Source organism: Dryobates pubescens, chromosome 10, assembly GCF_014839835.1.
Source record: "Dryobates pubescens isolate bDryPub1 chromosome 10, bDryPub1.pri, whole genome shotgun sequence".
Classification (NCBI taxonomy): Eukaryota; Metazoa; Chordata; class Aves; order Piciformes; family Picidae; genus Dryobates; species Dryobates pubescens.
The window spans coordinates 32611670-32629952 of record NC_071621.1 but is presented as its reverse complement, the minus strand read 5'-3'; the positions used below and the strand labels follow the sequence as shown (position 1 = coordinate 32629952).

Genomic DNA, 18283 nt, shown 5'->3' with positions numbered 1-18283 from the left:
GCCTTAGAATCATAGAATCTTGCAACAGTCTATACTAGCTCCTCTGAGGGAATATAGATCTTTGCATTTGGTGGTTTGTTTAGCTGGCATTCTAAACAGCTGGACTTACTTGCACATAATCAGCCACAAGGAGGGTAAGATGAAAGTCACGTGTCCTCGGATAACAAGAACCTCTCCAAAAATACCTACTGGAAAAGGTCTCTGCATCTCCTACGTTCCCTGTGATGCAGGAAGGGGAAGTTTCATTTCTCAAGTAAACAGACACTGAGATGCTACTTTTCTGAGCAGTGAGACTGGAGGGACTGATTTGGTAAAACTTTGGGTTATTATTGACACAAATGAGGAAAAAAGAAATCACAGCACATTCTCAAACCATAGCTTAAAGGCATATGGATTTAACACCACCTAAAAAGAAGCATGAAGACTAAGCAGACATAAAGTGCATGTATATAAAGCAGGCCATTTGAATTTTACTATGTGTCTTCCAAAGAGCCCTTAATCCATTTTCTCTTCTTGGAAGTTGTCTGCATCATTCATGTAGTCTTCAAGCTCACCGTACCTCTGCAAATAAAATAAAGCCTGTATTATTTTTATCAATGTTCAGTAACTCAATTACATAAAGACTATGGGTTTTTTTCTTCACTGTATGTCTGCAATGGTTCAGAAACAATGTAAGCTGAAAGCTTGCTACATACATGTGTAGAAGCTGTCTTAAAATTGGTTTACAAAGTCGTCTTAAAAATGCTGATAAAGTGTTTCTGCATTACTCAAAGTACTTCAGTGTAAATAGAAGAATACCATAATCTTGCTGTGCCACATGTAGGTGTTTCCAATCTTTCCAGATTACAGCTTCAGTTTGTGGTGGTGCTGCTTTCACATGAAACAAGAGCCTGCCCACCACAGATCATACAGCTGTCAAAAAGCTTCACATCAAATGCCGACTTAAACTCTGTGTGAACACAGCAGCACACTACTGTCTGAGAGACTGGTTCAGCAGAAGTGGATGAATGGTTAAGCCAAGTTCTATTATTGAAGCCCAGTAAATCAGAGCTGACCAATTAAATCAGACATTTTATGGACAGACATTAAGGAAATGGACACATCAAATAACTCAGGCGTACCTTCTGAATCCACCCACTGTCTTCCAGGTGGCTGAAAAGCCGATCCACCGTGTCTTTGACTGGTTCATCCACCACACCATCCAACTCAGCAATGGAGCTGCAGTCCACATACAACTTGTATTTGAAGTGCTTCAAATTATGATAAACTCTTGTCCGATCCGCACACACCTGTCCAACCTTCAGGACCTAGGCCAACACCAACAAATCATTCCCTCCGACAGAGCTGGGATTACCCTGACACTACAAAGAGAAGCTGTCAGTCTGCTTGGTTAGTGAGTCTAGGAAGAGTTTTTGAATCATGAAATAAACAGAATGACACCACATGCATAAAAGCAGCACAAGACCACCTAATTTTCACAGCCACTCTGCACTGGCGAGACCTCACCTGGAGTATTGCATCCAGTTTTGGGTTCTGCAGTTCAAGAGGGACAGGGATCTACTTGAGAAGAGTCCAATGGAGAGCAGTCAGGATGATGAAGGGACTGGAGTGTGTGCCCTATGAGGAGAGGCTCAGAGATTTGGGGCTTTTTAGTCTGGAGAAGAGAAGACTGAGAGGGGATTTAATAAATGATTATAAATATCTGAGGGCTGAGTTTCAAGAGGGAGGGGACAGGCTCTGCTCAGTTGCACCCTGTGGTAGGACAAGGGACAATGGATATAATCTACAGCACAGGAGGTTCCACCTCAACATGAAGAGAAACATCTTCACTCTGAGGGTCACTGGAACAGGCTGTCCAGAGAGGCTGGGGAGAGGTCTCAAGCACAAGCCCTATGAGGAGAGGCTGAGGGAGCTGGGGTTGTTTAGCCTGGAGAAGAGGAGGTTCAGGGGAGACCTTATTGCTGTCTACAATTAGCTGAAGGGAGGCTGTAGCCAGGTGGGGGTTGGTCTCTTCTCCCAGGCAACCAGCACCAGAACAAGAGGACACAGTCTCAAGCTGAACCAAGGGAAGTTTAGGCTGGAGGTGAGGAGAAAGTTCTTCAGAGAGAGAGAGTTTTTAGACACTGGAATGTGCTGCCCACGGAGGTGGTGGAGTCACTGTCCCTGGAGGTGTTCAAAAAGGGATTGGACATGGCACTTGGTGCCATGGTTTAGTAGTCCTGAGGTGTTGGGTGACAGGTTGGACTTGATGATCTTTGAAGTCTTTTCCAACCTTATTGCTTCTATGATTCCATGAAATTCTGTTCAGTGATTTTACTTCTCAGCTCAGTCTAAGTCACTGCACTTTCTGCAGCTAAGGGCATGTTTCCACAGACAGTGTCTGCTTCCAGTAGTGATAACACTCAATGTTTTTAGCTAGTATCAAGGGTTGCTATGTAGACCAAGGTCACTGCTAAATCTTGTGTACTGTGTGGGTGTGCAGAGTAAAAGGCCACACCTGCAGGGAGGATCAGACAGTTCAGGTGACCCTAAACTGATCAACAAGGGATTCTATTCCAAACAAGCCATATTTGATACAAAGATGAGGGTCAGGCCTCTTTTTCTTCTTTGCTTCCTCTCCTTCAATGGCCAGAATCCCAGGAGGGCTCTTTTCATTCTGCCTTTGATCCCTATCCACGAGTTCTTGAATCCCATTCCAGAATACAGCTCCTGAATCTGGTTCCCATCTGCTGCTGAGTTCAGTCTGGGATTTCTGTCCCAGGATCAGTGGTGCTGGTGGCTAATTGCTATCAGGGGAGCAGGTTCAATATTGATTTTTATGTATTTCATTTTATTGTTGCTATTTCCATTAAAGCTGTTTTAGTTTTCCAATCCCTAGGTGTACCCTTATTCCCTTTATCTTTCCATTAGGAAGGGGGAGGGACTGGTAGAGTGTGTCTGTCACTTTTTAGTGGCCAGCCCAGCCCCTGACACAGCTCAACTGACAAGAGCAGCTGTAACATCACTGAAGGCAAAAGAGACACATGAACTCAAAAGAATTTTGATGTGATCTACAGTAGGCTAGTTATTACCTGACATTTTAACCATCTTGAGATTAAAAAAATAAAATCCCATTACTATATTGCAGTTCTCCACTGCTCATGTGCATGTACCTATATGCACCTCCATTTTCTGTTCTCCCCAAAACTGAAAAGCTGATGTTTGTGTTTGGTCCTACAGCTGCTTCTGAAGTGCAAGACCTACCAACAAATGCCTAACCTTGATTAATTCCAAATTCCAAAGTATCATTTTAAATACTGAAACAATCAAGAACTGAGCTGTGGTGTTCCATGGAGCATTTCAGAACTTTTCAAGTATCCCAAGCAGTGAGGTTTGGCATCTGGAACATTAGGTGATGTAAAATAGGAGATACCATCTTACATCACACTGATGGCTCACTTCTTCCCCTGACAACAGCTAGCAGGAGGTAATTAGGAAGTTAGTGTATGAGGCAGGGTGAACACCAGAATGATCTTAACATTAGTGCACAGCTTTCATCAGCCAACAACTAAGTCTGTATCATCATTAGGTGTTCAAGAGGGGATTGGACGTGGCACTTGGTGCCATAGTCTAGCAGCTATGAGGTCTTAGGTGACAGGCTGGACTTGATGATCTTTGAGGTCTTTTCCAACCTTGTTGATTCTATGATTCTATCCCAACCACCATGTTCCACAGCGTGAAAGAAGGTTGCCCAAGAACCTGTCTAATCCCTTTTGGGACCCACCAACACTTCTCCCTTCCAAAGTATCCTGTGGCAGTGGGTTTCATAGCTGCTTTATGTGCAAGTTGTAAAGCATTTCTGCATTGGAGAAATGGCAGAAGAAAATGGCTAAGTATCACACAATGTCGTTATGTATTGTGCATTTAAAGCAAGAAAGATAATCTAAAAATACAATGCTATTTCAGAATGCAGCTTTGGAAAGAATCTCAGTACTGTACTCATTCTAATTTTTTCCTCTCACAGGTCTCAGTGACTCTGTTCTAATGCTTAACTTATCTACTCAAGCTGGCCATATCAGAAAAAGTTGTGTTAAATCACTTTGTATGGAATGCAGGAACACAGCCTGACAATAACACAACATGTAATGACTGAATCCATCTCCTCTAAGCATGATAATAAAGGGAGGTAGAACACCAAGCCTGAGTAGAGAAGAGGTTATAATCCAGGCAACACAGGAGCAAAGAAGTGTGGGAGACACCTATGCCTCTGAACCGTTTGATTCCCCCTGACCACGGAGGAATGAGAATTGGCAGCTACACACAGACAATCACTGCAAGCCTAAGCAAAACCGAGCAGCTGTTTCTCTTCTCTTTCTACTGGCAAAGCAGAATACTTCAGAGATGAGAGAAAGGGAAAGTTTTATGCAGAAGAAGTGGGTTGGAGGTCTGGTTTTGTTCTCTCCACATCCACTTTCAAATAAACCTTCAGAAAGCAGTCCGACTCTGTGCTTCCATTCCATCTGATCTGCCTTCTCTTTCAGTCAATTAAGTTCTTGAAATGCCAGTTTTGTGTAGCTCTCTGTGCCTTCCCCCCCACACTTCTTTTTTTCCCTCTCAACTGGCAGGAAAAGTTGATCAATGCATTGCCAGAAGAGCTTCAAAGACTACTTGAAAACAGTACCTTTAGTGCTGTAAATTACAGGTCACCAGAAGAAGATGAACATTTCACTGCAAAGGCACTACCAAAAATGACTGGAAAGTGCTCAAAAGCTTTCTCTCCTTGGTCTGTTCTACAGCCTCTGAGCTATATTGAGTATGCACATGGCAGGCATCTCACCAGGTGCTGGAATACACAGGGTAAAAACTTCCATTTTCTACTATGGAGCTGAAGAGGACAAAAATGAACCAGTAAGTTAGCTCAATATTCACTAAGGTATTTCAAGCTTTTTATAAAGTGAAAAGCAGCCAATGCTTTATGTAGGATAATGTTTGGACAGCAGTGAGATAACTGCTACTGTTATCTGCACAGTTAATTTGGAAGCTGAAAGCAAGACTAAATTCTTGTACTAGTTCCCTGACTGGTTCTTGTTAGGTAAGGCACACAATTCTCATGAAAAACTGAAGATTTTCAAACTAGGGATCTACATTTAGCGACCCATATGGGTCCTGATGGAATGCAGTTATCAGTGCTAGTATGACTGCCAAAGACTTACTGGTTTCCTGCAATAAACTAATCAGCACATTTGCAGATGACACCAAGTTGGGAGCAGGTGTTGATCTGTTAGAGGGCAGAAGGGCTCTGAAGAGAGACCTTGACCGACTGGACAGATGGGCAGAGTCCAACAGGACAGCATTTAACAAATCCAAGTGCTGGGTTCTGCACTTTGGCCACAACAACCCCATGCAGAGCTACAGGCTGGGGTCAGAGTGGCTGGAGAGCTGCCAAACAGAAAGGGACCTGGGTGCTAATTGACAGTTGGCTGAACATGAGCCTGCAGTGTGCCCAGGTGGCCAAGAAGGCCAATGGCATCCTGGTCTGCATCAAGAATAGTGTGACCAGCAGGAGCAGGGAAGTCATTGTGCCCCTGTACTCTGCAATGGTTAGGCCACACCTTGAGTCCTGTGTCCAGTTCTGGGCCCCTCAGTTTAAGAAGGACATCGAGACACTTGAACGTGTCCAGAGAAGGGCAACGAGGCTGGGGAGAGGCCTTGAGCACAAGCCCTATGAGGAGAGGCTGAGGGAGCTGGGATTGCTTAGCCTGGAGAAAAGGAGACCTTATTGCTGTCTATAACTACCTGAAGGGTGGTTGTAGCCAGGAGGGAGTTGGTGCCTTCTCTCAAGCAACCAGCACCAGAACAAGAGGACACAGTCTCAAGCTGTGCCAGGGGAATTTTAGGCTTGAGATGAGGAGAAAGTTCTTCACTGAGAGAGTCATTCACCACTGGAACGTGCTGCCCAGGGAGGTGTTCAAGAGGGAACTGGATGTGGCACTTGGCGCCATGGTTTAGTCTTGGGGTCGGTGGTGACAGGTTGGACTTGATGATCTCTGAGGTGTCTTCCAGCCTTGGTGATTCTGTGATTCTGTAAAAAGCCTTGCTGGAAATGCCTAGCCCTCTTGGCTATCTCATGCACACATACTCTTATCAAAACACAGAATTGACAAGTGCTGCTTGAAGGACCTGTAATCTATTCAAGAAAAACTCAAAGGCACAGGTTGTCTTAGACCCTAAATTACAAGCAGAGCAGGCTCGAGCTTCAGTAAGGTGCACTTCTAGTTTGATGAGGCCTTCACTTTATTTTTATGTAAGTAATCCCATCATGCTGCTTTTCAAAATATACTGTAGATAGAACTTGTTTGGACACTTTTTTTGTTTTCAGCAACTACTGTGAGGAGCTCTGGCTGTATTCAAACATTTTTGTATGCTCACAAAAAAGAATGTTAACTTCCATACCTCCTGCAAGGGGCTAAAGGCAGAACCTGGATACCAGCTTGGTACACAATTGTAGCAACATTTTATTCTTGACAAAGCATGTGTTTTATCATAAGAGATCATTAGTTACCTTATTTAAGAAGGGGTTATGCATACCTAATTATAACAACCTCTGAATTTGAAGGGAAGATCCCCAATTAGGAACATCCAGGTTCCTAAGAGTCAATGGCTTCAAATGTCTCAGCTGTGAAATATAACACAATTGACTCCCTGAGTCATCTAAAATGAAGGTAATGATATGAAAGATTGATTGCATTCCAGAAATACAATTCAATCCAAAATGTCCTAGTAGAGACACCTGAGAAGAAGATGCAAGACTACCTAAATGGAATTTTCTTTCTAGTTTGGACAATTAGTTCTGACAATGCAGTAAGAAAAAGGGCTCTAATAAAATGTACTGAAGTAGTAAGTAACAACTCGCAAAAGGAGATCAGCAACTGCAAGTGTCAATGCAACTGAGATGTCAAGATATTCTGTCCTGAGTAACAGCTACATGGGAAATAGCAGATGGGAAAGAAAGGCTGTACTTTGGCTATCAGAGTGACAGTGGCACTATTTCACTCAGCGTTCTGACCTAGAGCAAACTAGAGCCGCTGCTCCAAATGCTAGAGGTACAGTAGGCACAGAGTTACTGACCCAGTGTCAAATTAATCTTCAACAAAATAGAAGGTACAATCATTTAATGGAGGTGACTGTCCATTATGCAGAAAGTCACTTTTAGAATTACTTTCTGAAAGCTAATCAATGCAAGAGTCCTGCTGGGAAAGTCTGAAGGGCATTATAGGCGCACACAAAAGTAACGGGATTTCAAGGGATCCAACTTCAGTGGAAAGGCATTCTGATATTTAGACTGTATGCAAATGTGAGGCAAATGCTAGTCTTGATTTAAAGCCTCAGACTCCTGGCATGAGGAGATAGGATCTATTCAAGATTTTAACAAATAATGTTGGAGTCTTTCTCAGGTACTTGATGAAAATCAGGACTGCCAGGCATGTTCAGAGCACCACTCACTCGTGCAATTTCTTTGCTGCAATTTTTCCTTCCTTTGAGAATATGCATCCACTTTAGGATTTTCAGTCTTCCATTAAATGTCCTCTGACAACAACAAAAAGCTGCTTTAGAAGGAACTGATTGAGTGCTCACATTAGAACTGTGGTTAGTATGCCAAACTTCATGAGTGCTGTCAGCCTCTAACACAGCTTCAGACTGCCTCCCCGTGCACTACAACAGACAAGCATTCTGAGCAGCGTTCTATACATCCTATGTACCTCCAGTTTCCTTCTTGACCCCGAGGAGACTCAGACTGCAGAGATTTGAAGCAGAACAAAAATCGAGGCAACTGTCAAATTTGACTTGAGGGCAAAAGTTATCAATAAACCCTACTGCATGTGTTAGAGCCCATTTATCTTTTTTAGCATGAAGTGCAGCTTCTGCTTGCCTATACTCACTGCACTGCAAGTACATGTGTTGCATCAGGTACTACTATTAAGTGGCATAAGTAGGGAGGAAACCACACATCTATCACTGTGATGCAGGAAAACACAAAGGTTTACCAGATTTAATTTCTTGATAGAAGTTAGTTGTTTGAATACAGTTTTCATTACCTCTTTGCCAACACATGAGAAAGGGTGGGGGTGGGAAGCAGAGGAAAAGGCCTCTGCTTCATCTCTCTTAAGTTTCATAGGAACTTGCTTCACAATTCCTAGGTAACTCCAATACTATACTCCTCCAAACTGCATAACAGTTCTCATACTAAAAAAATTTAATAGAGTGAATAGAAGTACAGCAGCTTAACTCTTGACTCTTCAAGCACAAGCCCTATGAGGAGAGGCTAGGGGAGATGGGGCTGTTTAGCCTGGAGAAGAGGAGGCTCAGGGGAGACATTATTTGCTCTCTGCAACTACCTGAAGGGAGGTTGTAGCCAGGTGGGGGTTGGTCTCTTCTCCCAGCACCAGAACAAGAGGACACAGTCTCAAGCTGTGCCAGGGGAGGTTTAGGCTCAAAGTGAGGAGAAAGTTCTTCACAGAAAGAGTTGTTGGCTGTTGGAATGGACAACCCAGGGAGGTGGTGGAGTCCCTGTCCCTGGAGGTGTTCAAAAAGGGATTGGACGTGGCACTTGAAGCCATGGTTTAGTTAGTCCAGAGGTGTTGGGTGACAGGTTGGACTTGATGATCTCTGAGGTCTTTTCCACCCTTGTTGATTCTATGATTCTATGACTCGAACATTACAGACAGAAGATGTGTTGATAGGTTTTCTATTCTTTGTATGACCTTCTGTAACACTAGGCAAAGCTCAATAGTAATTACATAGGGTACTTGTTTGGAGTTACCTGCTTGTCATCTGACATGAAGTCATCCACTTCCAAAGTTGTGCTGTTGTAAAGCTTTCCAGAGAGCAGCACGTTAAACTTGCAATACCGATTCATTTCACAGGCCTGACAGGACATCATTTTGGAACTGCTCATGACTATGCGAACAGCTGGGTAACAATCCACACGCTCCTGGAAAGCAGATTTCAAACGCCATTGAAGAGGCTCTGTGAGCACAAGCCCTCTGAGGGGAGGCTGAGGGAGCTGGGGTTGTTTAAGCCAGGAGAAGAGGAGGCTCAGGGGAGACCTCATTGCTCTCTACAACTACCTGAAGGGAGGTTGTAGCCAGGTAGGGGTTGGTCTCTCTTCCTAGGCTATCAGCACCAGAACAAGAGGACACAGTCTCAAACTGTGCCAGGGGAGGTTTAGGCTCGAGGTGAGGAGGAAGTTCTTCACAGTGAGAGCTGTTAGCCACTGGAATGTGCTGCCCAGGGAGGTGGTGGAGTCACCATCCCTGGAGGTGTTCAGGAGGGGATTGGACGTGGCACTTGAAGCCATGGTTTAGTTAGTCCTGAGGTCTTGAGTGACAGGCTGGACTCGATAATGTTTGAGGTCTTTTCCAAGCTCACTGTTTCTATGATTCTATGTCTCAAATAAGCTGCTGAGTACTCTATTACTTGCAGAAAAACTGGTGCAAGAGAAACCAAAGAGATTCAAATCTAAGACTTTCACCACAGTTCCAAACATAAACCTTGTCAATAATTTTCCAACATTTCACTCAGTTTCCAACAGTTCACTCTTCTGTTTGCCTTCAGATCCAAAGAATGGCTCCTCTATCCTGGCACTTAATTTTCTCTCATCTCTCTTTTCTTTTTTGGAGGGGGTGGAAGTGGATCAACTATATAATTTGGTCTGTTTCAAATAAATACACTGTATCTCTCCACTGCCCATACTCCATTCATTCTGTGATTATTAGACCACTTCACCTATCACACAAAGGTTATTCTAGCAATTTGCATACAGCAAGTAGCTAACTGTTTATTGACTTCTTTTAGTATCATAGTATCAGTCAGGGTTGGAAGGGACCACAAGGATCATCTAGTTCCAACCCCCCTGCCATGGGCAGGGACACCTCACACTAGATCAGGCTGGCCAGAGCCTCGTCCAGCCTGGGCTTAAACACCTCCAGGGATGCTGCCCCAACCACCTCCCTGGACAGCCCATTCCAGGGCTTCACCACTCTCATGGGGAAGAACTTCCTCCTCAGCTCCAGCCTGAATCTCCCCACCTCCAGCTTCATTCCATTCCCCCTAGTCTTATCACCACCTGATATCCTGAGAAGTCTCTCTCCAGTCTTCTTGTAGGGCCCCTTCAGTTACTGGAAGGCCATAATTAGGTCACCTCAGAGCCTTCTCTTCTCCAGACTGAACAGCCCCAACTCCTTCACACCCAGCAGTGATTTTAAGTAGAATAAGATTTATGGTGAACATACTGATTTACCTTTTTGGGAAAGGAGGAAGAAATTTGGTTGTAGCACTTACCAAGTGACACAAAATTTCTCAGCCATCCGCTGAAGTTGCCAGGATGAGCATTCAGGTGACTGAGGACAGAGTCTGTTCTGTTACCCAAACTTTTTTTCTGGTTATAAACACGTAAAATACTTTTGATGTATGTAAGAAGAGACTGGATGGGGTGCTTGGAGCCATGGTTTAGTTGATTAGATGGTGTTGGATGATGGGTTGGACGCGATGATCTTGAAGGCTCTTCCAACCTGGTCTATTCTATTCTATTCTATTCTAAGTATCAAGAGTATATCTAATTATAGCAATTACTGTACCTTTGCTGAGAATAATAGTATTAGAAAAGGAATATCTGGAGCCCACTTCACTGTGTGAAGAAGCAGCTACATACCTTGTACCGATCTTTCCAGCGACTTCTAGAGATTAAGTTCTGAAGACGAGGCTGAATGAAGCGGTCGTCCAAATAATGAAGTGAGAGCAACATCTCTTGTGCATACTTCTTTTGTCTTGTCCCATCTGTTCAGTGAGAGTCATTATTAATTTGCTGACCACCCCATGTTTCACCAATTTCTTCAAATAACATTTCCCAGGACATTCTGCCCTTGCGTACTAAGAGCTGTGAACGATTTTAATAGGTTATTACTGAACACATTTGCTACTGTCACACAGAAGCGATCCATGCATCTTTTATAAACTGGCATATTTTAGAAGTCTGTATCACAGGAGGTGCATGAATACTCTGCAATCAAGGTTAAAGTGAGAAGCTGTCTTCCCAAATGGACAGCCATTCATTTGATCCCATTTATAAGAACGGAAAGGGGTGGTGGGGGGGGAATTGTCAGGATGTTGTCCAGTTTATGTAAGCTGTACATAAGGGAGGAGGTTGCAGTCCATGAAAACAAACTGCTCTGATCTGCTTTGTAGCACACATTTTGACAACTGTCTTCATCACTTATGAAGAATAGAATAAACCAGGTTGGAAGAGACCTTCAAGATCATCACACAGAAACAGACCTTTACACTTCAGCGGCACAGTGAAATACAGCGTAAGTGCTTCCAAATACTCACTCATGCAAAATAAACAAGTATGAAGATGAGTAAAACTACCACTACTCCACAACTGTCTCCTTGTCCTGGTTTCAGCTGAGATAAAGTTAATTTTCTTCCTGGAAGTTCTTCACAGAAAGAGTTATTGGCCATTGGAATGTGCTGCCCAGGGAGGTGGTGGAGTCACCAGCACTGGAGGTGTTTAAGAAGAGACTGGATGGGTGCTTGGTGCCATGGTTTAGTTGATTAGATGGTGTTGGATGATGGGTTGGACTCGATGATCTCAAAGGTCTCTTCCAACCTATTCTATTCTAAGTCAAGGATTTTTCATTTTCCCATGCTATGCCAGGTGCACAAGAAGCTGAAAAGGAGCATGGCCAGGATAGCTGACTCCAACTAGCCAAAGGGATATACCATACCCTAGAAATCATGCTGGGAGGGTCTGATTGCTGCTCAGGGACTGGCTGAGCATCAGCTGGTGGGTGGTGAGCATTTGCACTGTGCATCACTTTTCCTGGGTTTTCTTTCTTTTTCTCATGTCTCTTTTCATCATCATCATCACCATCATTATATTTTGCTTAAACTATTAAACTGTTTTATTTCAATCCATGAGGGATTTTTTTTCCCCCATTCCTGCACAGTAGGGAGGAGCAAGCCAGCAACTGTGTGGTGCTTAGCTGCCAGTGGGGTTTAAACTATGACACTCTCAAATACATGCTGGACTCCAGGAATTTAACATAGGTGCAGGCCAATTCATACTGTATTGAGCTTCACAGGTATAGACATGCAAATCAACTGCACAATCTTCCCTAGTCTTTTAGCAATGCTGCTATCAAAGAAATAAAACTGAGGAAGCCCACTGGGTGTCTAGTTTTCTATATAAAACCAGTTAATTGACATTATCATTATAGCCACCATAATTATAATCAATTGGCTTTCCATATACACTTCACACAAGCATTTTCACAAAGTCAGCTATACTAAAGGCTTGAAGTGGCTGTGCCAGACCACAGAAAAACCCTCACAAGAAAAAGCGAGTCTGAACTCTTAATACTTAAGTAGCTGCTCAATTCACACTAATTAAGAGATTCAATTCCATTAACTCAGAAAAATGCATTCTGTTACAAAAATATGTATTTTTGTAACACTAGCCTATGTCCATATGATAAAATGTTCTTCAGAAAGACAGAACACAACCTCCAAGTCACCTGCACAGCTGATCTACTTCCAGCGCTGGCACTAAGTTGTTAGCTTTGGAGAGCAGATACGTTTTGAAGTAGAAGGAAGCTATGACAACCTGCCAAAGTTTACTTCTTTCTTTTCATAAGCTTGTTTACACTTGATTAAACAAAACAAAACTAACACCTGAAAGAACTATCAGCCATAGATGAAACACATTTGTTGCTCCAAAAATAATTTATTTTGAAGTCTGTGGTCTACCTCAGTTTCTCCATTTCCTCTTAGTTCCTGATGACACCAAAACTTCCTCTCTTTGGCACTTTGCTGACTCCTTCCACAACCTGCCACTGCCAGTCCTCTCACTAATCCCAGTTTTAGTGTTTCTGAAACTACAACTGAAGTTGCCAATCAGCCCCATTACACCAAATGCCAGAGAGTACTTCCCCAGCAATAATGAGACAAGAAGTACTGACTGCAGTTGAAATTTATCTGAAAGCATAAAATATACAAAAAAAGAGAGAGAGGAAGAAAAAAAGTAATCAGATGTGGTGTAATTCCACATCTAAAATTATTACCCATCAAATTCTTCAGAAAAGCCTTCAGAGCAGGTAACACTGACAAATCAGGGGATCTGGAAATGTTTTCATAGAGAGGGCCACTTTGAAATTAATTTCACTGATCAGTAACAAAGAAACACCTCCCTAAATCTTAGAATGTTTTCTGAGTTTAAAAGAATTAAGACTTACACATTTCTCCAAGACTATTCCATCCTTTTCAGACAGATTGCTTTCCCTCCACCCCCCCATTCACAATGCTACAGAGTGGCAAAACCAAGAACAAATAGAATAGAATAGAATAGAGTAGAATAGAGTAGAATAGAATAGACCAGACCAGACCAGGTTGGAAGAGACCTTCAAGATCATTGTATCCAACTACCATCTACTGTATCTACTACCATCTACAACTACCTGAAGGGAGGTTGTAGACAGACAGATGTTGGTCTCTTCTCCCAGGCAGCCAGTACCAGAACAAGAGGACACAGTCTCAGGCTGCGCCAGGGGAGGTTTAGGTTGGATGTTAGGAAGAAGTTCTATACAGAGAGAGTGATTGCCCATTGGAATGGGCTGCCCAGGGAGGTGGTGGAGTCACCATCACTGGAGGTTTTCAGGAGGAGACTTTACGGGGTGCTTGGTGCCATGGGTTAGTTGTTTAGGTGGGTTGGATTGGTAGGTGGGTTGGATTGGTAGGTGGGTTGGACACGATGATCTTGAAGGTCTCTTCCAACCTGGTCTATTCTATTCTATTCTATTCTATTCTATTCAACCTATCATCCAACACCACCTAATCAACTAAACCATGCAACCAAGCACCCTATCAAGTCTCCTCCTGAACACCTCCAGTGATGGTGACTCCACCACCTCCTCGGGAGATCTCAGCACTCAATAGTCCCATACTGTCATCAGGAGACATCGTTCCATAGAACAAATGTTTTTGTATAAATTTGAATACACTGTTATATTATTTAATGCAATTTACTTACCATATAGTGAGCTCAGAAAAGTGTCATCAATTGCATTTATCAGGAAAGCCCTCACTATTCTTTGGAAGTGTACATAATGACTGCAGCGAGATACTGGGGAGAAAGCAAAAGAACCAATAATCTACTAAGTAAACAAACAAACTGTAAGCAATGTTAAAAGTACTGTCAAAAAGAACTGGGTTTTTTTCCATTATTGTAAATTTAGGATTTTAAAGCCACTTAAACATGGATCTTAAAAGAATTGAAATGAAAAACATCCACACACATCAGACCTTGCCTTTAAACAGTGTTTCTCATCCCCATGATCCAAATGAATTTTAGCATTCTAAAGTCACTTGTCCTTTCAGCAAGAAGAACCCACAGAAAAAGTTACAAACACTACAGGAATAATTTGTTCTATGAATAGCAGGAAATAGTGCCAGCCAGAGAAGGCCAAGCTTGTGGGATTTTTGTGTTTTGCTTGAGTTGTTTGGTCTCAGCTCCCACCCCCCCTTTTTTCTACTTTCAAATATACACAGTTCTGGTCAGATTTTTACTGGGGAAGAAACACCACAAATGCTCTTGACCTTCTACACCAGCACCAACTGTCTAGTCTGAACAACAAAATATGTAAGAAGATAACCAGCATAAATTTTGTTTCAAACCTCTCTGTGTCTTCCAGGTAACAGTTTTCACAAGCAATCAGCTTGAAACATTTTCTCACTCAGTGCAGCCCAGCTGAAATTGCATAATGGGGGTTCAGGGACCCCTACAGACTTGGGCTCCCAAGTCTCACCACCATGGAATAAAAATACACTAAAATATCAAAAATAATCTCAAGATCTCAAAATCTAAATCTCATGGTGAAGAATTTTATGTCACTGTCCAGAACGAAATTTGGCCAGAATGAACATGGCTACTCTTAGCATGTAACACAAGATGAAGAATAATGCTTTTAGGTCTCCACAGGAATGACTGTATCACAGGCAGCCTATTTCATTCTGAATCAGACCACCTTAGAAAAAGCAATCTTTGCAAGAGGGCTTCCCTTCCTTCCCCAAAATGTTATCCTCCTTTCCATAAGGTACAGGCAGACTGCAAAAGTTTGCTGTGGAAATCAGAGTGCTTCCACAATAAACTGAAGCCTTTTAAAAACCTGCTTTTAAAATACCATTTTCAATTACATAGTGTTTTTACTTACAGTCCATTAATGTTTCTTACAGCACTACCAGCAAGTTATACATACAGAACCATCACTAATTTTGATCTTACAGTGTGGCAAGTAGTGTGCCAGCAACTCGCTATTTGATGTATTTGGGAGCTCCTTCTGCTGTGGCTGGTTTTCACTCTGTACATGCTCTATGTTGTCATCCTCATCTTCCTCTACTATGAAATCTTTCATGCTGTCACTGTCAGTTTCACTACTTTCTGTCCCAGTGTGAGGCAACTGACAAAGTGGTTCCTCTTCTGCTTCATCATGAGAGTCCTAATTAAAATTTAAAAAGAATTTCAACCACAAGAGTTTTTGCTACTTGCACTTATAAAACACTGCATATAATGGGTAAAATTTCTGACCTTCTAATAACACTACTTGTTCAATTAGCAAGAAATAGTAGGTTTCAAAAATATACATCATTCTGACTAGAAGAAAGCCATCTCCATGTACCTCTCCTCAGTGCAGTTGTAGGAATTAAGCTAACCTGAGATCTCTAAGATACTTCAGCAGTTATTTTGTGGGCTGATAAAAACTATAGTCCTTTTATGAGTCTATTCTTTAGGGGAAAAAAAAGGGAATGACAAAGAAGTTTTTCCTTTCTGACTAGACAGATATATGATGCTTAGTCATCAGAATGCCTGAAAGAACAAATGAAAGAAAATTCTTAAACCCTCAGTGACTAAAATTAAACTGAATATAATAGTTTCAGTAGTCAACATTGCTATCTAGTTAATGTGTCAACTGTTAAATGTGACAGAACTACTGTCATTAATAAAACTCAAACCAAGATATAAGTAAGACTACCCTGATTTATGTAACTAGTCTTCACCTTCCCCTACATTCAGTATTTTCTCCAACTGAATTTCAAAGGTAAAATCCAGACCTCAAAATTTTCGGTGCTGCAGGATCTCCGAGTTGCTCTTTGTCTTGCAAGTTCTTTCAATTTTGCAAACACATTCTGTTTCCTGCTAGCAGAAGTATCTTGTGTTTTATCAGGCTGCTGCTCTTCAGAACTGTCATTTTCATCCATTATACAGGGCCGCTTAGCAAAAACTTTTCTAACGACTATATCACTGTCCTCACTTTCATCGCTGTCATACAAGACAGAGGAGATCAACCTTTTACGCTTCCCAGGCATGATACATTCTTCCTCACCATCTTCTGTGACTTCCCCACCGCGGCTTTTCTCTTCCTGATCCGAAAGGTTTTTCACAACAGTTTCATCTTTTTCATCCGCTTCCTCTTCTGATGTGGAAGGTTCCTGCTCATCAGAGGTATCTGAGCCTTCGTCATTGCTGTCAAGCAGTATGAGCTCCCTCTTGGTACGCCTCCAATCAACTCGAGATTTGGATGATGACAGTTCAGCTCCTGCTGTCTTATTTCTTGTTTCATATCTTCTGATAGCTGCTTTTATCTCCATTGTAAGGCTGTGACAACACATCAAAACACAAATTGTTAAGATAAAACACTTACCACATCATGCCACTCAAGAAAAAAAAATGAGAGAGCAATGCATATGTTGTTACATATGCATGGCTTAATGTTATTAAGAGAGACATGCAGAAATCAGCACCAAACAAAACTATGCATAAGCAGAAGCTTCTGAAGAGAATATACCTTACTCAAAAACTGCAGGAGAGCAGAACTAGCCACACATGAATGAACTGAGAAAAGTCAGGTGTTAAGTTCAGCTACCGATCCCATAATCCCCTCCAACACTGGAAGAATACGACTGAGGCACTGAACTCCCCTGCTCCTGAGGAGGTACGTCGCTCGGTCTGGAGCAGCAGCAGGCCTCACTGACATGCAGCTCCCCTAGCTGAGGAGGGACCACCCTACACAGGCCGCCGGGCCTACCCCCACCTGGCCGCTTAGCAGCAGGTCCCGCCGCGACACAGGCGCCCTAAGGAGGGCCGCGCTCAGCTGAGTAGAGAAGGGCCCGAGTCCGAGACAGCACCACAGCCATGGGGCAAACCCAACTCCTCCCTCCCCTCAGTGGCCCACCCGCAGCCCTTACTTTTGCCATTACCGTTCCCGCGTCCCGGCGCACAGCCGCTGAGCAGAGGCCGCCGCCCCCGAAACTCTCTGCGCTGCCATTGGTCGCCACCCCTGTCACTCAGCTGCTGAGATGTTTGCGGAAGTGCTGGGCGGCAGGGAGACGTGGGAGGGTGTGTCACGTGGCGCGCCTGAGCTCGCGGGTTGGCGCGCAGGGCGGGACAGCCGGAGGCAGCGGGTTCGAGTCCTCTCCCCGAGGCGGGGTGATACGCGTCGTTCATTTCCCTTCCGCCGGGTTCCGTGCGGTGTTACAGAGCGGTGGGGCTCAGTTGTGGGCAGCGCCACAAAGGGTCTGCCGGTGGCTAGGGTTTGTGACCAGCCGCTGAGAACCGGCTTGGCCTGAGACTCACTCTGTCAAAGCAGTTTCTTCAGAGCTGCCATCCCACGTGTTCTCTGCAGCCTTGGGAACAAACCCGCCAATTTTACCGCCTTCAACTCCCAAACGATGCAGGGCATGGAAAGCAGATCGTGGCAGCTGTAACTATGAGAATGTCTCGGGAGTGCCAGGCTGGGGCTCAGTCAGAGAGCAGAGATCCCAGTGGTGTTCATATTCGAGAAAGCCACTACCTCCTCTCATCCTCTATGGAAGAAATCAGCACTTTGGTAAATCACATTTGGAGTGTGGTGCCAGCAATTTCTCATTAGGCTTCTCAGCCAAAAGCAGGAACATGCCGAGGGCTCTAATTCTGTGCAATTCACCCTATATCCATGTGGAAAATCAGAGGCTGATATGGAGAGGTCTTACTAGTGATGGTGTTCAAAGAGAGACCTGCCAACTCACCACAAGGTTCTGGTTTGGGTAATAAGCAACTTCGCAGCGTGCACTGAGTCGCTGAGCACATGTGCCACTCTCAGCTGGGGTTGGCCTTTGTGGGAAATCCCAGAAGTTAGAATAAAATAGCATAGCATAGCGCGGCATGGCATAGCATAGCATAGCACAGAATAGAATAGAATAGAATTAACCAGGT

General features: G+C 43.4%; 1 protein-coding gene across 3 annotated transcripts; it reads right to left on the bottom strand.

Annotated features, from left to right (window-relative positions):
• Positions 1-1030: 1030 nt before the first annotated feature.
• Positions 1031-17349, bottom strand: CCDC82 (coiled-coil domain containing 82). Of its 3 annotated transcripts, none has more exons than XM_054164920.1 (7): positions 17284-17349; positions 16144-16687; positions 15317-15530; positions 14066-14158; positions 10691-10815; positions 8801-8971; positions 1031-1307 (listed from the first exon to the last, which is right to left on the bottom strand). In XM_054164920.1, exons 2-7 carry the CDS (start codon positions 16678-16680, stop codon positions 1086-1088), a joined length of 1362 nt encoding a protein of 453 aa, XP_054020895.1. In that variant the 5' UTR covers positions 16681-16687; positions 17284-17349; the 3' UTR covers positions 1031-1085. The 3 variants fall into 3 exon arrangements, with proteins under 3 accessions (XP_054020895.1, XP_054020894.1, XP_009904419.2); XM_054164919.1 differs by having other exon boundaries at positions 17290-17328; XM_009906117.2 differs by having other exon boundaries at positions 17278-17315.
• Positions 17350-18283: the final 934 nt, after the last annotated feature.